Consider the following 24,343-nt stretch of genomic DNA (forward strand, 5'->3'; position numbering starts at 1 on the left):
ATAATCTTGAAGACTTCGATCAGGTCACCCCTCAGTCTGCTCTTTTCTGGAGAAGCCTGTTCAATCTTTCTTGAAGCGATTGAGTGGCAGAGCAGAGTCACAGCAGCCAAGGCAAGAAGTGTAGTGTAGTCCAGCACAGCAGCATAGTCCTAATGGCAGAAGATTCCAGGAGTCTGGGAAATAAAAATGAGCCGAGTTCCAGGCATTGAAAAGAGCAAAGACAAGGAGCTTAAACTTGCTGTTTGAGCAAAAATGTTCCGCGATTTTCCTTGTGCTCAGCACCACAGACTACTCGAGTCAGCAAGCCATCTGGTAATGTAGGAAGCTACATTAAAAGTACTTCATTGGCTGTAAAGTGCTTTGGGACGTCCTGAGGTCATGAAAGGTGCTATAGAAATGCAAATCTTTTTTATAGAACCTCGTGATCTCCTAAACTTCAGAAAGTAGTTGATAAACGATCAATGTTGGAGGGTTTTTAAAATGAAATAGGCCATTTGCTGATGACTAAGTGGAGCTTCCTGTGTTTGATTACCATGCCTGTGTTCATCAAAAGAAACCAGTTCACTTAACACAGAGTTTCCAGGTTTCAGTGTTCTGGCCAGGATCAAACAGACATCTGGTGACAAAGAGCTGAGAACATGTACATGTACGTACGGACCCCTGCACTTCTGCTCTACATTTAATTGGCTTCATGGAGAAGCTGCAGGTGTCGTAGCACATCAGTGATTCAACCCTCAAACTCTGCCTGGAAATCAGTGATGCTCTAAATGCACTGCTGTGCCTCGCTAGTGATGAGGAACCCCAATACTTGTGATTTTAACACTCAATTGAACAAAAGAGTAAAACGGACTCCATTTCAGTCCTTGATTTTTTTTTTTGCGGAGGCAGCTTCTCAGCCCTTTATTTTCACTTTTGTTAAATGGAGCCTTGATGCAAGACCTTCCCAATGAACATTCTAAATGAAGTGGGCCGTCTGACTCATTGGACTCTATGCAGCATTCTGCTGTGATTTGACCTGAATGTAGTGATTATTTTAATTGCCCAGCTGGTTTAATTTCAGTTCCATCTGTACTCTCTCTTGCCTTTATTTGTTCACAAGCCTTCTCTGTTTCTGTGTTTGTGCTTTCCTTCTGTTTTTGTCCTTCATCAGCAACAGACTGTAAAATATCAGACTCAGCTCAGTGGTCGGAAACAGCTCATTGAACAGACTGAGCTAATCAGCCAATCAGAAATGCAGCATCTGAGGAGCCAGTTGGAGAGAGCCAATGACACAATCTGTGCAAATGACATGACCATGGAGCGGCTGAATATGACAGTGGATGAACTAAAAGGTGCTAACCAGCGGTTTAAAGAGGGACAACATCTCTTGCAGGAAGAACTGCAACGATTGCAGCAACTCCTACAGGTTGGAGGATTCAGCTTTAATAGTGGAGAAGGTTATTTCCCTTTGTGAAACATTGAGATGTTTTAAAGTTTATTTGCAGATTGAGGCTGTGGAAGTTAATTCAGTTCTGGGAAAGAAACTAATTTAAGGGGGCTATAAGATGGGTTTTAAATAATGAAAGAGTTTGTTCAGCTAGATATTGAGGTATTTTGCGTCAAGCCAGGCCCAAAGACTGAAAACACCATCAATTGAACTTGGGTAACTTTATGGTTGGCAGTTGACTTATGGAATAAACCACCATCCAGTGCAGTAAAGACTGCTTTTATTGTAAAGAACTGGATTGTTCCCTGATGTAGCAGAGAATATAGAGATGTGCGTTTGGGACAGGAAAAAGAAAATCACTTTGCCATGAAGCAGGGCCCAGTAGATAGAGCAGGATGGACAGCCATCTTTTCCCTATATTTTTATGACCTGACCCCCACCTCAGCGATGAGAGTCCTTGATGTACCTTGCAGGGATGTCTATCTGGCAGGATTAGGACACAAATCCAGGACTGTTCATGTGTTCTCTCAAATCACAGTGTTGTATGGCAGTGATCATTGGGGTGGTAAATGGATCTAGAGTGAGTGTCCAAGGAGTTTTTACTGACATTATAAAGCTTTGTTGAGATCACCTCCGCAATGGTTTGATCACCATACTTGTGAAATGATGCAGGTGAACTTGAAAGGATTCTGAGAAAAGTGGTTATGGGTAAAAGAAAAAAATGGTCAAAGGAAAGGAAATGTTGAGTACTTGTCAGAGGAGTAATACTGAGATGAAGGAAATCAGCGAGGAATTTGCCAAGGATTCAGTAACTCAAGGTAAATTGGTGAAACTCCGAGGCAATGCAAACTAGAGGGGCAGTGAAGTCAAATGAGGCAGCCAAGGACTTATATAAGAACATAAGAAATAGGAACAGGAGTAGGCCATACGGCCCATCGAGCCTGCTCCGCCATTCAATAAGATCATGGCTGAGCTTCTACATCAAATCCACTTTCCTGCCGGATCCTCTCATCCCTTGATTCACCTGTTTTTATATTTCTTGCTAGTTTACTCTCCATATTCTATTTTCTCCCTTTATCAATTTCTTGGTCAACCTTTACTGATTTTTAAAACCCTCCCAATCCTCAGGCTTACTACTCTTCTTGGCAACATTGTAAGCTTCTTTTAATCTAATACTATCCTTAATTTCTCCAGTTAGCCATGGCTGTGCCACTTTCCCTTGAGGAATAAAAACTCCACTGGAAATGTATATTCGTTGAGAATCATAAATTATTTCTTCAAATGTTTGCCATTGCTTATCTACTGTCATATCTTTTAATCTAATTTCCCAATCTACCTCACCCCTCATACCTCTGTAATTGGCTTTGTTTAAATATAAGACCCTAGTTTTGGACTTAACTACATAATTCTCAAACTTAATATGAAATTCTATCATATTATGATCACTTTCCCCAGAGGATTCTTTACTATAAGATTATTAATTAACTCAGTCTCATCACATAATACTAGATCTAAAATGGCCTGTTTTCTAGTTAGTTCCTCGACATATTGTTCTAGTAAACTGTCTCAAATGCATTCCATGAACTCGTCCTCCAAGCTACTTTTGCCAATTTGGTTTGCCCAGTCCATATGAAGATTCAAGTCCCCCTTGTTACATGCTCCTCTAATTTCCTGATTTATACTCTGTCCAACACTATGATTACTGTTGGGGGGGCTTATAAAAGTACTCCCGCCAGTGTTTTCTACCCTTTGTTATTTCGTAGCTCCACCTTTACTGATTCTACATCCTGATTTTCTGGGCTAAGATCAATTCTCTCTACTGCCTTATCTCATTCTTTATTATCAGGGCTACCCCACCACCTCCTCCATTTTGTCTATCTTTTCTAAAAGTCAAGTACCCGGGAATATTTCATTCTCAATCTTAGTCACCCTGCAACCACGTCTCCGTAATGGCTACTAGATCAAACCCATTTATCTCTATTTGTGCCATTAATTCATCTATCGTGTTACGAATGCTTTGTGCATTCAGATATATTGCTTTTAGTGTTAACTTTTTACTGTTTTTCCCTGATGTGGCCTTAGCCGCTAATGCCCTATTTCCATTATTAAACACTCTGTCCGTTCCTGACACAATCTGCTTGATTTTACCCAAATCACTGTTCTCTACAGCCTTGACTTTTCTCTTCAGACTTATAAATTTACCCATATCTGACCCCTCCCTCCCTCATGTTAGTTTAAAGCCCTATCTATAGCCATAGTTAGTCGATTCACCAGGACACTGGTCTCAGCCCAGTTTAAGTGGAGTCTATCCCAATGGAACAACTCCCTCTTTCCCCAGTACTGGCATCCGTGTCCCATGAATTGAAAGCCCTGCCTCCATACCACTCTTTCAGCCACGCATTTAAACCTCTTACAAAAAGAATTAGGTAAAATCTGTAAATAGGTGGAATGACACCCGCCCCCAAAATTCTGCCAATTTCCCGGCAGTCCCGCCTCCTCAGGGCTGGCAAGATCGCGGCCTTATACTCAAATCCTCTTGTAATAAAGGCCAACGTACCATTTGCTTTCCTAATAGCTTGCTGTACCTACATGTTAACTTTCAGTGATTCATGTACAAGGACACCCAAGTCCCTCTGAACACCAACATTTCCCAATCGCTCACCATTTAAAAAATACTCTGCTTTTCTATTTTTCCTACCAAAGTGGATAACTTCACATTTCTCCACACTCACTTAGTATGTCTATATCCCCTTGAAGCCTCCTTGCATCCTCCTCACAACTTACATTCTCACCCAGCTTTGTATCATCAGTAAATTTGGATATATTACATTTAGTCCCCTCATCCAAATCATTGATGTAGATTGTGAATAGCTGAGGCCCAAGCACTAATCCTTACGGTACCCCACTAGTTATAGCCTGCCAACCTGAAAATGACCCGTTTATTCCTACTCTGTTTTCTGCCCAATAACCAATCCTGAATCCATGCTAGTATATTACCCCCAATCCCATGAGCCCTAATTTTGTTTAATAACCTCTTGTGTGGCACCTTATCGAATGCCTTCTGAAAATCCAAATACACCACATCCACTGGTTTCCCCCTTATCTATTCTGCTTGTTACAACCTCAAAAAATTTCTAACAAATTAGTCAAACACGATTTCCCTTTTATAAATCCATGTTGACTCTGCCCAATCCTATTATTATTTTCTAAGTGCCCTGTTACCACGTCCTTAATAATAGATTCTAGCATTTTCCCTACTACTGATGTCAGGCTAACTGGTCTGTAGTTCCCCGTTTTCTCTCTCCCTCCTTTCTTAAATAGTGGGGTTACATTTGCTACCTCCCAATTCCCAGGAATCGTTCTAGAATCTGTGGAATTTTGGGAAATGACAGCCAATGCATCCACTATCTCTATAGCCACCTCTTTCAAAATCCGAGGATGTACGCCATCAGGTCCAGGAGATTTATCGGCTTTCAGTCCCATAAACTTCTCCAGTACATTTTTTTTACTGTTACTAATTTCTTTCAGTTCCTTATTCTTGCTAGAGACTTGGCTCTCCACTATTTCCAGGAGGTTTTTTGTGTCGACATACACAAAGTATTAGTTCAATTTCTCTGCCATTTCCTTATTCCCCATTATAATTTCTCCTGTCATAGCCTGTAAGGGAGCCACATTTACTTTCGCTGATCTTTTCCTTTTTACATACCTATAGAAGCTTTTACAGTCTGTTTTTATGTCTCTCACCGGTTTACTCTCATTCTATTTTCCCTTTCTTTATCAATTTCTTGGTCCTCCTTCGCTGAATTCTAAAATCCTCCCAATCCTCAGGCTTACTACTATTTTTGGCAACATTATAGGCCTCTTCTTTTGATCTAATACTATCTTTAACTTCTCTTGTTAGCCACGGTTGGACCACTTTTCCTGTGGGGTATTTGTGCCTTAAAGGAATGTGTATTTGTTGTAAATTATGTATTAATTCTTTAAATGCTAGCCATTGCTTGTCTACTGTCATACCTTTTAATGTAACTTCCCAATCTACCTTAGTCAACTCGCCCCTCATATCTACGTAGTTTGCTTTGTTTAGATTTAAGACCCTATTTTCGGATGTAACTAAATCACTTTCAAACTCAATATAAAATTATATCATATTATGGTCACTCTTCCCTAAAGGCCCCTTTACTACAAAGTTATTAATTAACTCTTATTGCACAATACTAGATCTAAAATAGCCTGTTCCCTAGTTGGTTCCTCAACATACTGATCTAGAAAACTATCTTGCATACATTCCATGAATTCGTCCCCCACACTATTACTGCAAATTTAGTTTGCCCAGTTTATATGTTGAATAAAGTCCCCCATGATCATTGTATTACCCTTGTTACATGCACGTCTAATTTCCTGATTTATACTCTGCCCTACATTACAACTACTGTTTTGGGGGCCTATAAACAACTCCCACCAATGTTTTCTGCCCCTTGCTGTTTCTTAGCTCCACCCAAACTGATTCTACTTCTTGATTTTCCGAGCCAAGATCCTTTCTCTCTACTGTCTTTATCCCATCCTTTATTATCAGGGCTACCCCTCCTCCTTTTCCATTTTGCCTGTATCTTCTAAAAGTTAAATATCCTGGAATATTCAGTTCCCAACCTTGGCCACATTGCAACCATGTCTCCGTTATGGCTATTAGATCAAACCTGTTAATTTCTGCCTGTGCTATGAATTCATCTTTTTGTTGCGAATGCTCCACGCATTCAGATATAATGCCTTTAGCTTTGACTTATTTCTATTTTTCCCTGATGTCACCTTAGTCATTGATGCCTTATTACCTTTGCTACTCTCTCTGTCCCTTCCTGCCCCACTCTTATTTTTACCCAAAACTCTACTCTGCTGTAGAGCCTTGACATTTCTATCGCTGCTTTTAAACGTACTCTTTCCTGAATCCTCCCACCCCCCTTCATTAGTTTAAAGCCCAGTCAACTACCCTAGTTATTCGGTTCGCCAGGGCACTGGTCCCGGTTTAAGTGAGACCTGTCCCAACGGAACAGCTCCCTCTTTCCCCAGTACTGGTGCCAGTGCCCCATGAACTGAAACCCCTTCCTCCCACACCACTCTTTGAGCCACGCATTTATACCTCTAATATGCTCTTGTTAATGGTATCAAAATGGTTGCAGGTGAAAGTGAGAGAGATCAAGTGTTACATAATATGAAACATATGAAAATAATGGGTAGGAAAAGCCCAGCTGGTCCATCAAGCTTGCCCCACACTCGTGATGCCTGGAACGTCATGACTAAACAATTACTCCACCCCCCCACCCCCCACAGCCATATAATCTCCTGAAGAGGCAAAAATACAGGGCCAATAAGCGGGGAGGGAACAAACCTCTGGGAAATTTCTCTCTGACCCCCTCAGGCGATCAAAACCAGTCCCGAAGATCACATGATCCAAGAGTTATCCGTTTACCTTCAATATGATGCAGTCCCTGCCCCAGTCAGGAATCGATCCAGCTCCCGCTTGCAGGCATGCAGAGAGTCAGTGCACTCCGCACCAGCTGGTAACACATTCCAGAAGCTCACTGAGAGAAGATGATCCACCTAACATCTAGCTTATTCCTACTTTTGCGTAATGTAAACTCGTGTCCCCTGGTCCTCCCCAATCTGTTAAACTGAAGTAATCTATCAATAGGCAGACAATCCAGCCCTTTTGTTATTTTATAAATTTCTATCAGGTCTCCTCTAAGTCTATGCTGCTCTGGAGTAAATGTTTTCACTCACCAATAACCAATGCTCAGTTGGAGTTTAGCCTGGACCACTCTGCTCCAGACCTCATTAAAGCCTTGGTCCAAACATAGACAACAGAGATAAATTCCAGAGGTGAAGTGCAAGTGATTGCTTTTAACATCAAGGCAGTATTTGACTGAGTGTGGCATCAAGGAACCCTAGTAAAATTGAAGTCAATGGGAATCGGGGAAAATACTCCACAGGCTGGAGTCGTACCTAGCACATAGGAAAATGGTTCTGGGTGTTGGAGGGCCAATCATCTCAGCTCCAGGACATTGCTGCAGGAGTTCCTCAGGTCAGTGCCCTTGGCCCAACCATCTTCAGCTGCTTCATTAATGACTCCAACATAAGGCCAGAAGTGGGGATGTTCGCTGATGACTGCAGTGTTCAGTTCCATTCGCAACTCCTCAGATAATGAAGCAGTCCATGCCCGCATGCATCAAGACCTGGACAACATTCAGGCTTGGGCTGATAAGTGCCAAGTAACATTCGTGCCACACAAGTGCCAGGCAATGACCATCTCCAACAAGAGAGAGTCTAACCACCTCCCCTTGATATTCAATGGCATTCCCATCACCAAATCCCCGCCATCAACATCCTGGGGGTCACCATTGACCAGAAACTGTGGCTACTAGAGCAGGTCAGAGGCTAGGTATTCTGTGGCGAGTGTATCACCTCCTTACTTCCCAGAGCCTTTCCACCATCTACAAGGCAGAAGTCAGGAGTATGATTGAATACCCTCCACTTGCCTGGATGAATGCAGCTCCAACAACACTCAAGAAGCTCGACACCATCCAGGACAAAGCAGCCCGTATGATTGGCACCCCATCTACCACATTAAATATTCACTCCCTCTGCCATTGGCGTACCGTGCCTGCCGTGTGCCATCTACAAGATGTACTGCAGCAACTCACCAAGGCTTCTTCAGCAGCATCTCCCAAACCTGTGACCTCCACCACCTAGAAGGATAAGGGCAGCAGGCACATGGGAACACCACCACCTCCAAGTTCCCCTCCAAATCACACCATCCTGAATTGGAAATATATCGCCGCTGGGTGGAAATCCTGGGACTCCCTACCTAACAGCACTGTGGGAGTACCTTCACCATATGGACTGCAGCGGTTCAAGATGGCGGCTCACCACCACCTTCTCAAGGGCAATTAGGGATGGGCAATAAATGCTGGCCATACCCTGTGAATGAATAATAATTAAAAAAGGAAAAAATAGTCCCAGCTCTTTAAGCCTATGTGAGTAGCTAATGTTTTTTTAAAGCTAGGAATCATTCTTGTAGCTCTCATCTGGACCTTTTCCAAGGCCACTATATCACCCACCATGTGAGGCGGCCCTTGTAGACCTGGTACTTAATAGTCACCATGGAATAACAATCAAACAAAACAAATAGAATGTTTGTTGCCAGATCTGCGTAAAGGTTGGAGGATGACCTGCTGAAACCATGCAATGCTCTGGTCAGACTGCAATTTGTGTTGTGCCGTTTTTTGTCACAAGGGAAACATTCATGCTCTGAAGTGATAGTGAAGACCAACAAGACTCAACCCTGATATTACAGGATTGAATTATGAGGAAAGACTGTAAATACATGGACTCCTCGGCCTTGAAAGGAAAGGTGTTTTAACAGAGAAGTACATACAAGATGAGAAAGGTACATTTGGAGCATTAGATCAAGGTATGCTGTGAAAGCAGGGTAAGGGTGATGGGTTAAGACTGGTGATGGGTATCATTAGGGTGCAGTTATTCTGAGATCAGTAGCTACAGTATCTGTTTGCAGTAGTATTGTCATGTTTTCAATGCCTTGCTGCCAGATTCAGAAGGAAACTTTGCTTGTAACCTCAGCTGCTGGCCATTGAAATTAAATTGAAAGTGTTTGGAGGACCAAGAAAAGTCCATACTCTACATTTAAATAAACTCCTGAGCATTTTGTAGATCAGGTTTAATAGTGCACTGGAGTTATACTGTGTCTAGTATCCAGACCAAGCAGATGAGACTGCCTACTCCCGGAGATCTCAATCCGGACCCTCCAGAGATTGATTGGAACCCAACAGTGGAGTTTTACTGAGACGCTGTGGGACACTAAAATTGCAGTATAAATCTACCCCAAGAGACAATGGAAAGCTATGATAGAGGGACAATAGATTATTTCTGGATCGACAAGTTGAGTGGTCTTCATCTGCATTGTTATTGTGGTACTAGAGCAGCTAGGGGAGCTCAATCTGTTCTCATTGAAAAGAAAGTGTCTATGAACATGGGGGCAAAAGATAAGGAAAAACACATTCCAAACCATTGGAACTGTAGAAAAACCGTGTCAGCCGGGTGAACATGGAAAGTCCTTTCTGGTGAATTGGGGATGGGACTATAATTCAAGGCAGCCTTGGTGTAAATACAATTTGAGGAGTAACGACTTCACACTTAGAACTTATGCAATAGACTGTCATTTGGCAATGCATTAATAAAATAAAGGATGGGTGCCTGATGTCAGGGCCACAAAGAGAAGAAAATGGTTTGAGTTGATTCTTTGAAACTAAAGTTGAGCAGGGTATGTTGATCTTTTCTTGTTTGTCTTTTAGTGCATGTTATATTGCCAATCTTTTTTTTTCAGCTATCTTCTAATTGTCTCCTTTCCCCTCCCGATGCTGTTGACTCCATGTTGGGATATAGAGTTATACAGCACAGAAAGAGGCCCATCGCGTCCGCGCCAGCCATCAAGCCCTGTCTAATCTAATCCCATTTTCCAGCACTTGGTCCGTAGCCTTGTATGCTATGGCATTTCAAGTGCTCATCCAAATGCTTCTTGAATGTTGTGAGGGTTCCTGCCTCTACCACCCTTTCAGGCAGTGAGTTCCAGATTCCAACCACCCTCTAGGTGAAAAAGTTCTTCCTCAAATCCCCTCTAAACCTCCTGCCCCTTATCTTGAATTTATGCCCCCTTGTTATTGACCCCTCTACTAAGGGAAAAAGTTCCTTTCTATCTACCCTATCTATGCTCCTCATAATTTTGTACGCCTCAATCAGGTCCCCCCTCAGCCTTCTCTGCTCCAAGGAAAACAACCCCAGCCTGTCCAGTCTTTCTTCATAGCTGAAACGCTCCAGCCCAGGTAACATCCTGGTGAATCTCCTCTGCACCCTTTCCAAAGCAATCACATCCTTCCTATAGTGTGGCGACCAGAACTGCACATAGTATTCCAGCTGTGGCCTAACCAGCGTTTTGTACAGCTCCATCATAACCTCCCTGCTCTTGCCTTCATTAGCCGAGGCATAGAATATAAGTATCCCATATGCCTTTTTCACCACCTTATCCACCTGTTCTGCTGCCTTCAGGGATCTATGTACATGCACACCAAGGTCCCTCTGATCCTCTGTCTTTCCTAGGGTCTTACCATTTATTGTGTATTCCCTTGCCTTGTTAGTCCCTCCAAAATGCATCACCTCACACTTTTCAGGGTTAAATTCCATTTGCCACTGTTCCGCCCATCTGACCAACCCATCTATATCACCGAATCACAGAAACCCCACAGTGCAGATAGAGGCCATTTCGGCCCATCGAGCCTGCACCGACACATATCCCACCCGATCCCCGTAACCCCTACACCAACACATATCCCACCCTATCCCTGTAACCCCACGTATTTAATCCCCCTAACACTAAGGGTCAATTTATCATAGCCAATCAACCTAACCCGCACATCTTTGGACTGTGGGAGGAAACCGGAGCACCCGGAGAAAACCCACGCAAACACGGGGAGAATGTGCAAACTCCACACAGACAGTTGCCCGAGGCCGGATTCGAACCCGGGTCTCTGGCGCTGTGAGGCAACAGTGCTAACCACTATGCCACCGTGCTGCCCTTATATCGTCCTGCAGACTGAGGCTACCCTCCTCGCTATTTACCACCCCACCAATTTTCGTGTCATCTGCGAACTTACTGATCATACCTTTTACATTCACATCCAAATCATTAATGTAGACCACAAACAGCAAGGGACCCAGCACCGATCCCTGCGGTACCCCACTGGACACAGGCTTCCAGTCACAAAAACAACCTTCGACCATCACCTTCTGCCTTCTGCCACTAAGCCGGTTTTGGATCCAATGTGCCAAGGCACCCTGGATCCCATGGCCTCTTACCTTCTTGACCAGTCTCCTATGCGGGACTTTATCGAAAGCCTCACTGAAATCCATGTATACCACATCCACTGCACTACCCTCATCCACACACCTAGTCACCCCCTCGAAAAATTCAGTCAAATTGGTCAGACATGATCTTCCCTTGACAAAGCCATGCTGACTATCCCTGATTAATCCTTGCCTCTCCAAGTGGAGGCTAATTCTGTCCCTCAGAATTTTTTCCAATAATTTCCCTAGCACTGATGTTAGGCTCACTGGCCTGTAATTCCCTGGTTTATCCCTACTACCCTTCTTGAATAATGGTACTACGTTAGCTGTTCTCCAGCCCTCTGGCACATCCCCCGTGGCCAGAGAGGTTCTGAAAATTTGTGTCAGAGCCCCTGCAATCTCCTCCTTTGCCTCACACAGCAGCCTGGGATACATCTCGTCCGGGCCTGGAGATTTATCCACTTTTAAGCCTGCTAAAACCGCTAGTACCTCCTCCCTCTCGATGCTAATATGTTCAAGTATATCACAGTCCCCCTGCCCAATTTCTATGTCTACATCGTCCTTCTCCATAGTGAACACAGATGCAAAAAATTCATTTAAAACCCCACCTACATCTTCCAGCTGCACACACAGATTGCCACTTTGGTCCCTAATGGGCCCTACTCTTTCCCTAGTTATCCTCTTGCCCTTAATGTACTTATAAAACACCTTAGGATTTTCCTTTATTTTGCTCGCCAGTGTTATTTCATGGCCCCTCCTCGCTCTCCTAATTTCTTTTTTAAGTATCCCCCTGCACTTTTTATACTCCTCTAGGGCTTCCTCTGTCTTTAGTCCTTTGTATCTGCCAAAAGCCCCCCTTTTTTTCCTAATCCATTCTCGTATATCCCTTGACATCCAAGGTTCCCTGGGCTTGTTGGTCCCACCCTTGACCTTTACGGGAACGTGTTGCCATTGTACTCTCTCAATTTCCTTTCTGAAAGACTCCCATTGCTCCGATGTGGATTTTCCTACAAGTAGCTGATCCCAGTCCACTTTGGCCAGATCCTGCCTTATCATATTAAAATCGGCCTTCCCCCAATTTAGAACCTTTATTTCCGGTCCATCTCTGTCCTTTTCCATGACTACCTTAAATCTCACCGAATTATGGTCACTGTCACCAAAGTGCTCACCTACTAACACTTCTACCACTTGCCCGGCCACATTCCCTAGAATTAGGTCCAGTACCGCCCCCTCTCTTGTAGGACTTTCTACATGCTGGCTCAAAAAGCTCTCCTGGATGCACTTTAAGAATTCTGCACCCTCTAAGCCTTTCACACTCTGACTATCCCAGTTAATATTGGGGAAGTTGAAATCCCCCACTATTATTACCCTATTATTTGCACATTTCTCTGAGATTTGCCTACATATCTGTTCCTCTATCTCCCCCTGACTGTTTGGGGGCCTATAGTACACTCCCAGCAAAGTGCTTGCCCCCTTTTTGTTTTTAAGTTCTACCCATATGGCCTCATTAGAGGAACCTGTTAATATATCATCCCTCCTTACAGCAGTAATTGACTGCTTAATTAATATTGCGCCACCCCCTCCTCATTTTACCCCCCCCCCCCCCCCCCCCGTCTCGCCTGAAGATTCTATACCCCGGAATATTGAGCTGCCAGTCTTGCCCCTCCCTCAACCATGTCTCCGTGATAGCAACAATATCATACTCCCATGTATTCATCAACACCTTCAGTTCATCCACCTTATTCGCAAGACTCCTTGCATTAAAATAAATGCCATCCAGCTATGCCCTACACCCTTGTGCCGTATAGTTCCATCTGCATAGGCCATGCTCTGACACCTTGCTCAAATGGCCATTCTTCATGTGTGAGCAGGCTGTTCAACCTCAGGAGTCACTGCATGCAAGTCTCGCACAGTTCTCACCATGCTCATAGATTTGCAGCAAGGGTTGGTGGATAGCGAGCAGGAACCTTGACCGGTTTTTAATTTTTTCTTCTCGCTCCTTCTCCTGGGGTACGGAAGTGAATTGTGCTCACACACCTACCTTGATTGAGGTCAAGCATTGATTATGGGATCATTTTGATTTGTGTGGCTCAGCTATTCACTGGAATCTTCTTTCTTTGACTTTTACAATAAAGTGGTATTGTGGAGCTGTCTCCCAACCTTGAATGTTCCTTTTATCTATGCCTATTCAATTGAGCTCTCCTAATGGCCTCGTAACTAAACGCTATGCCTGATATAGAACATATGAGTGCACGATTAGTTTCAGTGCCTTCTGTGGTTGAAACAGGGCTTATTCATGTAGAATAGCATTTGGAGGAGGTACAGGAGGATTGTGCTGCCATTGGAAACACAGCCCGCTAAGAGCCAGCACCTTCAAGAGAGAAAAACTTAAATTTGAAAAAAAGTGTTCATTGCAGTTTAGCTTCAGGAATCTTATTGTACTATGGTGTAAGCCGTGTCTCAGCTGGTAGCATTCTCGCATCTGAGTCAGAGGTTGTGGGTTCACGTCCCACTCCAGAGACTTGAGCACAACATCCAGAGTGATACTCCTTGTGCAGTACTGAGGGAGTGCTGCACTGTCAGAGGTGCCGTCTTTCGGATGAGATGTTAAACCGAGGCCCCTCTGCCCCCTTGGGTAGATGTAAAAGATCTTGTGGCACTATTTTGAAGACGAGCAGGGGCATCTGGTCGTTATCACATTGCTGTTTGTGGGACCTTGCTGTGTGCAAATTGGCTGCCATGTTCCCTACATTACAGCAGTGACTACACTTCATTGAGTGTAAAGTGCTTTTGGGACATCGAGGTTGTGAAAGGCACTAGATACATTCAAGTGTTTCTAAGCAACCAGTTTCGAGCCCAGTCAATGACACAAGTTCAACTACAGTTTAAAAGGATCAAATTTCAAATGTTTTGTGAATGTCTGTTTCAAGACTGCAACTTGATGCTTTCCTTGTTTCATGAAAGTGCTTGTCTGTAATTCTTAAATGGCCGATCTCTGATTGTGAATTTTTGTTGCAACAAAGTTGTAATGTAAAAGACTTCCGCAGTATTAATGTAATTTTTTTCCTTTTTATATTACTGACTTTGTGCCATGTCCAATGGTTTAAGTCTGACTCATTTTCTGTTCGAGCAGCTTTTATTACAGTCATAAGTTTCTAAAACCTTCAGAGCATGATTATTAATGAACCAAGAGGTTTTTTTAATTCTGTGGTTATGTAGGTTGGTGGTGTATGGTTTCAATATCTTGGAGCATTCAGCTGAAATTTCACGTTATTACAGATTGTTTTTGTTTCCTAATTTCTTCCTTTTGTTTCCTGGTTTTCTTCCTTCTCCTTACAAGATTCTGACTCAAAGTTGTTGGGGCTGGGGGTCAACTGAAAATTTAAAAATGGAGAGTGATGTATTTTATCCCGCACGTTGCTGTTTGTGGGACCATGCTGTGCGCAAGTTGGCTGCCATGTTCCCTCCATTACAACAGTGACTACACTTCATTGGCTATAAAGCGCTTTGCTCTTTTACCTGCTCCCTTCTCACTATCCAGGGCCCCAAACACTCCTTCCAGGTGAAACAGCGATTTATTTGTGCTTCTTTCAATTTAATATGCTGTATTCGCTGCTCACGATGCGGTCTCTTCTACACTGGGGAGACCAAACGCAGATTGGGTAACCGCTTTGCAGAACACCTCCGTTCAGTCTGCAAGCGTGACCATGAGCTTCCAGTCACCTTTCGTTTTAATTCTCCCTCCCACTCCCACTCTGACCTTGGCCTCCTACACTGTTCTAATGAAGCTCAACGTAAGCTCAAGGAACATCACCTCATCTTTCGATTATGCACTTTTACAGCCTTCTGGACTCAACGTCGAGTTCAACAATTTCAGACCATAACCTCTGCCCCTATCTTTTCAGACAACAGCTGTTGGTAATACACCTGATATTCCCATTTGCACCTCCTCTAGACCCATCTTTTGTTTCTTTACTTGCCCCATTACCATCCCCTTTTGCCTTGCACCATCGTCCCTTTTGTCATTTAATCTCTCCTGCCTTCCACCCTATCACAGACCTTCCCTTTTGTTCTTTCCTCCCCTCCCCCCTTTCCCTGCCTCTGTACTTGTGTAAAACCTGTTGCATCTCTAATGTTTTCCAGTTCTGACGAAAGGCCATTGGCCTGAAACGGTAACTTTGCATCTCTCTACAGATGCTGCCTGACCTGCTGAGTATTTCCAGCATTTTCTGTTTTTATTTCAGATTTCCAGCATCTGTAGTATTTTACTTTTGATAGATTCTTGTTAGGCAAGGGTGTTGAGGGTTATGGAACCAAGGCGGGTAAATGGAGTTAAGATACAAATCAGCCATGATTTAATTGAGTGGCCGAACAGGCTCGAGGGGATAAATGGCTTACTCCTCTTCCTGTGTTCCTATGACTCATGCTGAGGTACATTACGGATGCCAGCATCTCCCGATACCTCACCGACTGGCCATTTTTATCTCGCCTGTCCAGGTTTTCCATTGAGTGTCAGCACTTTATTCAGCTATAGGGGGACTGGGACACTGTAAGCAAGGCCAATCCTCCCCCCACACAAGTACTTTCCAGCAACAGAGCCTGGAGTTTTAACGCCTAAAGGGCACAAATTTGTAAAATAAGTGACCAGGAAGGGCCATTGAAGTAGACAATGAAATGGCGCTGGGAGGCAAATTTGTTTGTTTCTGTAGAGCGAGGGATTCAAAGGGATGAAGAGAAAGCAAAAAATGACAGGCCTTTTCCATGTTATTCACAAAAAACATTAAAAACATTAAAAACTAGGTTGGATTTGAAAAGCATGCTGCTTTGGGTGTTGTTCCTAGTACAGGAAGTGGTTCTGATTCCCTTGGTGAAAGTATTGCAATTTTTGTTAATTCCACCATTTACAGCATTAACTAAGGGATGTTGCTGCTTTAAATTGGCATGACCAAGTACATGCATATGCTTTCATCTGGAAAATCAGTGGCATTTTAAGTGTGAAATCCTGTTCTCGTGCAATATTTCTGGCTTTTCATTTCATTTTTAAAACATTACCTTTAAACTCTTGACTAACTTAGAAAAGAGTTCAGTTTGATTTTAAATTTTGCAATTTCTTTGCTTACTAGGAAACAAGGGAGGAAAATCAGGAACTGCACAGTAAGCTCCAAGCACAAGAGGACATAATTCAGAGCAAAGATCTTGAACAGAAGCAACTGTGCAAGGAGTTGGCCGGGTGTAATGAGTTACTGCAGGAAAGGGAGAAAACTGCCAGGTAACCAACTGTTGTAAGGGTGACCCTGTCAATTAAAGTGGGTAGTGTGATACGAATAATGGACAGGAAAAGACCTACTGGTCCATTTAGCATGTCCCATATAACTGCAATGTCCTGTGCATCACAATGCAGACACACCCCACCCCACTGGAAGAGGAGGAAAACCAGATTTAAAAACCCAGGCCGATTAGAGGATTAACAAAATCTGGGAGATTTTGCCCTGACCCCCTTAGGTGATTGAAAGTAGTCCAGGAGATCACTCTGGCCTTGATAATTCCTTGCAGTTCCTACCTCTTATATGAGGTGACCTCCGCCCCAGCCAGAAACAAGTCCAGCTCTCACTTGAAGGAATTCAGTGAATCGGCGTTCATGGCACCAGCCGACAGCCTGTTCCAGAAGTCGCTATTCTCTGGGAAAGAACCACCTCCTGACATCTAACCTAGATCTGTCTTTACATAATTTGCGATTGTGCCCTTGGGCCTCGCTAACCTATTTAGTTGTAACAAATTGTCTACACAAACACAATCTAATCCCGTCATCATCTTATAAACCCTGATCAGATCACATCATAGTCTAAGCTTCTCTAAAGTGTAGAGTCCCAGCTCTTAGTCTATCTTGGTAACTAAGGCGTTTTAAGCTATGAATTAATCTTGTGACATCCTTTCCAAAGCCTCAATATCATCCACCATGTGAGCAGACCAAAACTGCACACAGTATTCTAACTGAGGCCTAACCAAGGTCTTGTACAAAGACAAAATAGTGTGCTTTGTTTTATAGTGAATTGTCCTATTGTTGCACCTTATTTGCTCTAGCTACTACTTCCTGGCATTGGTCATGAACCTTTAGAGGGTTTTTTCCCTGCCCCATCTCTCTTGAAGGCACCAATTGCTGCTGCTGTGTGGTATCATGGGCAACTCGCAGCCACACTCTCACTTCCTCATTCATTCGTGTGTGGCCTAGGACACAACAGACAAGGCGAATCCTGATCTGACATGATATCCACACTTGTGCATCAGTGGGAATCCTGGCAGTTCCTTTGCATTTTCCCCCTCCCCTAAGCACAGGATTGCTGAGGCCAATTATATCAACCTCTATTTACACACCAGCTGAGATCAGCATAGATCAAATTCTGGTCTGTATTGCTCAGCTAATGCACTGCTTTACCTGATGCCATCCAGTGGAAATCAACTGATTATTTAAGCTTAGCGGTTGACTTTAGGTTTGGTTTCAGTGGGAGGAACCATGGGTAAACCAATATTGAATGCATCTCTGAAAATGGAGCATAGTGTTATGGAATATATGCTTGGCATTGATGCAGTTGGCAGCACTTACAGTGCAATACATTTGGTCACTGCAACTGTGTGAAATTGTCCCCTCCCCTTTCACTTGATCTTTCTGGAGCCTTTGATGTGGTTGACCGCCCTATCCTCCTCCATAGCCTCTCCTGCTCTCGCTCTCACAAAGACATATTATTAAAAATCTTATGTCTGGAAAGACTTGGGCCTAGAAATTCAGTGGGCCTTGCGCCCACTTAGCGCCTAAAGAGGCCTTTTGCGCCGGCGGGGTGGTAGCGCGGAAATTGAGTGCAGCGGTATTGGCGGCGGTAGCCGTTAGCGCTGCGCCGGGACCGATGACGTCATCGGTGTGCACGGTGGCCCGTAATGCCCCGAAACCGCGCCAATCCCCATATTTATTTGCGGCCGCCTCCTCCGAAGCGGGCGCAAACAGCAACCAGAAAATGGGGCCGTCCTGCTGCCATAGTGGGGCGCTTTAAAGCGGAAGGTGCGGCCGGCCGCTTTTTCGGCGGCCGCCTGCCCGCACCTCCTTCCCCGGCCTCCTCCACACCCCCCGCGGCATTGCCTGCTGGTTTCCGTGGAGCCTGGCACTTCTCCGTTGTGCCGGGCTCTTTTGCCGGCACTCGCGATCGGGGCTCCGGCCGTTGCAGGCACCTCCCTCTTAAGAGAAGGAGGAGGCCTGCAGTACCGCAGCCTGCCGCACCGCATCGGGTGGCGCTGCGGCAACTAGTGTGCCGATATTCAGTTGCAGCGCCCCAAACGGAGGCGGGCACACCCTGGTATAGCACCCGCTTCCGAATTGGGACGCAGAAGACGAATATACGGCGTGCGCTAATGCCTCCCCGCCCAGCGCTAACTTTTGGGCGCGAGCGAGCTGCCCGCGCCCAAGTGAATTTCTAGGCCCTTGTGTCTACGAAACTTCCTGTTGTCACAGTTTTTGTTGCACATTTGTCAACTTTTTCCTTTTCCAATTTCTATGTCCACATTTATAATGGAAACTGCCTCTGTAAACTAGTCACGCTGCAACTACAGCCTCCCACCAGAGGAGGCACTGCAGTGTCTTGATTTTGAACATCCTGACTGCTGCAGAGAAACTTACTGCTCCAACCAACTCTACTTCTCAAATTGCCATAAACGTTGCTATTTAACGGTAAATAATATAAAAAAGAAATATTGGCCCTGAAATTGCAGTGTCTGTGATGGCATACTCTGAGTACGCTGTCGTATTCCCTTTGAAAGGCCCCGCAAGTTCTGGATTTCTGTGTGTGCAAAATCCGGAACTTGCGCTCTGTCAAGGCATGCCTCGACAGATCATCTGAACCGCCTGAAAACTGAGTATTGCTGGCTCAGCGTTGGGCTATTTGTCCAACAACTGGCCAGCAATTGCCCACACCACTCTTACGGCTGGTAAAAGCAGGCGTAGGGCCTTAATGCACTCTTAGGCCTAGAAATTGGGTTGGTAGCGCCGGCGCTGAGCGCCTAAAGAGACCTAGAATTGGGGCGAAGCCCTATGTTGGGGCGAACGCTATGAAGATAGCGCCAACTCAGATATTGACTATACATTTAGCGCCTGCGCTAAGTGTTTGCGCGTGCCCGCGAGCGCAAGCAGCTCATGAGGTTATTTCAGTGTGCAATGCCTTTTAGGAGCGCCTGAGCGCATATTGGGTGGCGCCCGGAGCCTTAGCGCCCAGCACTATTAGTGACAGTTCGAGGGAGGGCTAACGGGCCCTTCTCGGAGTAGGGCGGCGCTATTTAAAGGGGACAGCTCTAGTGCAGAATCTTCTGCCACTTGGCCTGCTCATTGCAATCGCTGCTAGAGAGAGTTGGCGAGCTAATGTGGAGTGGAGTTCTGGGAATTTAGCTTTACAGTACTTGGGACCTCCAACCCTGTCCGAAGCACTTGCAGCACTACACCTAAAAGCCTTTTGACCAACTGGCATCGGAATGGGAGCTTGTTTGGAGGGCGACAGCCTCATCGCCCAACACTGTGAAGGGGCAGAGAGACGGCGGGAGAGAGGGCCGGGATTGGCCAGAATGAGGAGGGGCAATGGAGGTCGGCCAATCCAACAGGATGCTGCGAGGGTCTTTAGGCAGCAGGTGACCAGCCTTGACATGCCGGAGGAGCAGTATTTGCGAAGGCTCCGAATCTGGAGGGACATTGTTACTGATCTGTGCCACCTGCTTGGTCAGCATCTGCAGCCGCGTGAACGCTGCAGAACCTCTCTGTCCGTGATGGCTAAACTGACTGATGGCCTCCATTTTTATGCCAACGGATCCTTTCAGTCAGCCATTGGGGACAATGCGACTGTCGCTCAGGCTGCAGTCCGCTGTTGCATCCGGCAAGTGACAGCTGCCCTTTATAGGCGAACGCGTCAATTCATTACCTTCCCTCGGACCCTGCACAAGCAGGCGGAGGAGGAGGAGGAAGAGCATGAGGAGGAGGAGGAGGAAGAGCATGCGGAGGAGGAGGAGGAAGATGGAAGGGCTGCTGAAAGTGGAAGGTCCATACGTCAGAGGCTCCTCTGGACTCGTGTCGACACCCCTGTGGCGGAATGATGAGAGTCTTAACTCATGCGCACTTTGGATGTTTGAGGGCCTCTGAATGCCAGCATCACTGAAAGTAGTCACATGCACCATGCAACATTGAAACTTCTGTTTATTGACACAAAAGTCTTTCATTACAGCTAAACAACGTAATGTGAGCAGAAACCATAACTTTCAAAATAACTGTGAACTGTTCGGCAAAGCCGCAAAACTCAACAAACCTTCTGTAAATATAACAGCAGGTGAGGGTGTCCTTGAATTTGGACAAACAAACGTCTCAGCACCTCCCTCTACAACTGGCCCCTTGAGGGAGAATGACTTCTCGTTCGCGCCCGGCCCCTTCCCTCCCTGCTGCTCCTATGTAATTGGACCCCAGTGGCGGGCTCAAGGCTGGGGGACGCCTCCTGACTGTCTGGAAGCGCAGAAACCCCTGAGGGACAGCCTGGCCGACCTCTGGGCTTGGAGGGTGCGGACGCAGGATGCTTGCTGTGACCATGGCTGGAAGCAGTGTGGCCTGCAGGTGGTGGCAGCTGCAATGCAGGCGTCCCAGCGCTGGCATGTGCAATGCTCTCCTGCCGAGAGAGGACACCTGCACCATGGTCGGACGACACACTGGCTATCTGAGGGGAGCGGCTCGGCTCATCCGCCACAATCGCATGCTCCACTGATTCCTGGCCTTGTACGGGAGTGGAAGGGCCCGGGGTGATCCTATCTGATGCAGAGAGGGTGGCTGCAGTGAGAGATCGCGTTGCGTCAATCTGGCTGTGGAGGAGCCCAGCAAGTGACTGCGTGGCAACAGTGAGTACCTGTGTGCCAGGTGCCAGTGCTTCGGAGAAGGCCTGGACAGTTCTTCCCATGGCTTCGGACAAGGCAGGTGCCGACCGCTCCACTGCCTCGGACAAGCCCTGCACAGACCTTTCCAGGGATTGTCCGAAGCCCTGAACAGTCCTTTCCATTGCCGACTCAAAGCCGTGGACAGTCCTCTCCATTGTTGGGCCGAAGCCCTGGATAGTCCTGTCCATTGTGGCCCCGAAGCCCTGGATAGACCTGTCCATTGTTTCCCCGAACACCTGGAGAGTCCTCTCCATTGTTGCCCCAAAGCCCTGCAGAGTCCTCTCCATTGTTGCCCCGAAGTCCAACATACTCCTAGCCAATGAATCTATTGACTCAGGCATCTTCTCCACTGCAGCCATCAGCTCCGTGTGTCTGACCCGGGCCTGTTTGCTCATCTCAGCCAGGCGACGGACCTCATCTGCACTCTGTGCAGCAGTCATGACGACCTGCCTTGCCCTGCGGGGAGACGGTGGCCGAACTTGCCTATCCCCCGTGCGTTGCTCCATGCCGCTTGGTCCGGCAACTGGTTCATCCTCAGAGCCACCCCCCCTCCCCTCCAGGGGACTACTGTCCCCAGTCTGCAGATGTCTCAGCTCCCTGGATTCTGCAGCGGATGGTCTGGATTCCTCCTGGTCCTCGCCTCCGGTGGCACTGGCAGCTTCAGCGCGTTGAGCCCGAGTTGGTGCTGCTTCATCTGAAAGTGGGAGGTGGAAGAGTGGCTTTAGCAAAAGGATAGCTTTGCTGAAAGGCATGCCAGATTGCGGCAAGGCTCTGACATGGCTGCACACTGAGGATGCATGCTGGTGGGGGGACCAAGTGGAAGGCAACAGGTGGAAAAGGTGAGAGTCTTACCCTCGCTGTCGGTAATGGGGTCGGCAGATGCAGTGGTCACAGGACCAGACAGACGTCCTCCAAGTATCTGGTGCACTCTCTCCTCCAGATCCGTGAGAGTGACCACTTGTGCAGGTCCGCCACCGGTTCGATGTTGCTCCTTTCGAATCATCGCCAGCTTGGACTGCAGGGGAAAGAAGGGGAGGTTCTGTTACACGATGCCTTGAGACCTCATCGCATGCCCCCCATGTTGCAAGAGCCCTTACATGAGGCCTTGAGACATCTGTCCATGTGTGTGCCCAGAAAGGGCCATGGGTGCATACTGACAGATGGCCATTGGCGCATCATTGCAGCAGGGTGCCCGAAGTCAGCTGCAGATGGAGGGAAGCACAAGTTTGGTAAACCATCACTCACCCTAACGATCCGTGTGAAGTCGTTGAATTTCTTCCTGCACTGAACAGGGGTCCTGGTCGGCATGCTGCTGGAGTTCACCCTCACAGCAACCTCCCTCCAAGATCGTCGATAAGCCTTCTGATTCGGCCTCTTGCCATTATTCGGATACAGGACCTCTCGACGGTGTTCAACTGCAGCCACCAAGTGGTCCAGAGCCTCAGTGTTGAAGCGCTCTGCTCTCTGTCTAACCTTCTCCATGATGAACAAGTTTGTACCACCAGACAAGGGCGAGCGCCGAATCTGAGGCCTACAGGGCGTTGGGTGTTGAAGCTCAGGCTGACTGACCCACCCCTTCAAGAGCCGGCCGGCGCCTGGAGGTCTCGTGCTTTCCCGTAATTGAGTTCACCTGCGCTGCGCCCGTCCGCGTCGAAATTGAGTAGCGCCTGACCTTTTGCGCCTTAAGAGCACCATGCAACGGCTGATTTAATGCCTCAATCCCATTTGGGGGCGATGCAACCCAATATCGCGCCAGGCGGCGATAAGTTTCGTCTGGCTATAAACTTTGCGCATCGCCAGTTCTAACGCCTCAAGCGGGGCTATACCCAATTTCTAGGCCTCAATGTTTAAAGTTATTTATCAAAAAATTAAATTTTTCTTGAGGTTGGTGCAATGAAGGAACTTATGAATAAAACTGCAATTCTCTAAATTGTATAATTATTTGGGGATTCCATTGCACATCATTAGGGGATTCCCTTCGTAAATAATTGCAATGGAATTCTCCTTTTTCATTGGAGGACCAGGCCCACATGATCTCAGGGTGCTTCCGAACCGCTTGGGATCCGTGGGCCATTACGCTGCCCTCCGCTCAAGGCCTGAGACTGCACCTCTTCGCAGCCTGGGCACCAGGAGGTAATGTTTCGCGGGTCGGAGGCATACTCCAGAAGTACGCCTCCAAACGCAATTCCTAGGCCATTGTATAAAAATTAGATAATTTGAGATTTTTATAATAACTGAATAGGCATATATTTTATATTACATGCCCATCTACATATCTTATTAAAAATCTCATGTCTGCACACTCTGGTCCATTTGTTCCCCACTTTGCCAGAAGACTGCACTGGGCCCTTAGTCCCTGTGTGCCATGACAAGGGAGTGGATAATATATCTTTAAAATCTCTCGCTCCCTTTATCTTTAATCGCTCTCATAATATGAATTACATTGTAACTGAACAGACTAACCCGGCATTTTTTGAGGAAACCAAAATAGTCACAATAATAAACACTAGTTATTAGCTTATTATCATTATTAGCTGTTATCAGCCGTGGCTCAGTGGTAGCACTCTCATCTTTGAGTCCAAAGGTGGTGGGTTCAAGCCCCATTCCAGAGAATTGAGCGCAAAATCTAGGCTGACACTCCAGTGCAGTACTGTGGGAGCCTTTCGGATGAAACATTAAACCAAGATCTCGTGACACTATTTCAAAGGAGAGCAGGGGAGTTCTCCCTGGTGTCCTGACCAATATTCCTCCTTCAACCAACATCATTAAAACAGGTTATCTGGGAATTATCACATTGCTGTTTGTGGGACCTGGCTGTCTGCAAATTGGCTGCTGTGTTTCCTACATTACAACAATGGCTACACTTGAAAAGTACTTCATTGGCTGTAAAGCGCTTTGGGACATCCTGAGATCTTGAAAGGCGCTATATAAATGCAACGCTTTCCTTTTCCCTTTGTTTCCTTAAGTGCGATTAAACCACACAGGTTCCCTAAGCATACACAACCCAACCTTGCATTGGACCACACGTTGCATTTTGAGCATCTTTTGTGATTCAGATTCAGCACTAAC

At 46.0% G+C, this 24,343-nt stretch overlaps 1 protein-coding gene across 18 annotated transcripts in view; it reads left to right on the top strand.

The window, feature by feature from the left end:
* Nucleotides 1-24,343, top strand: part of cep63 (centrosomal protein 63) — a 102,378-nt gene that overhangs the window by 31,452 nt on the left and 46,583 nt on the right. For 15 of the 18 annotated variants that reach the window (XM_085990867.1, XM_085990864.1, XM_085990865.1 and 12 more), the window contains 2 exons: nucleotides 1,151-1,405; nucleotides 16,456-16,601. In XM_085990867.1, the coding sequence (XP_085846993.1) occupies nucleotides 1,151-1,405; nucleotides 16,456-16,601 (401 nt within the window). The remainder of the gene's footprint in view (nucleotides 1-1,150; nucleotides 1,406-16,455; nucleotides 16,602-24,343) is intronic. The other 3 variants (XM_085990881.1, XM_085990880.1, XM_085990874.1) reach the window with 2 other exon arrangements.

This window comes from Somniosus microcephalus, chromosome 6 (genome assembly GCF_052327205.1).
Source record: "Somniosus microcephalus isolate GS21.2 chromosome 6, FLI_Smic_1.0, whole genome shotgun sequence".
NCBI lineage: Eukaryota > Metazoa > Chordata > Chondrichthyes > Squaliformes > Somniosidae > Somniosus > Somniosus microcephalus.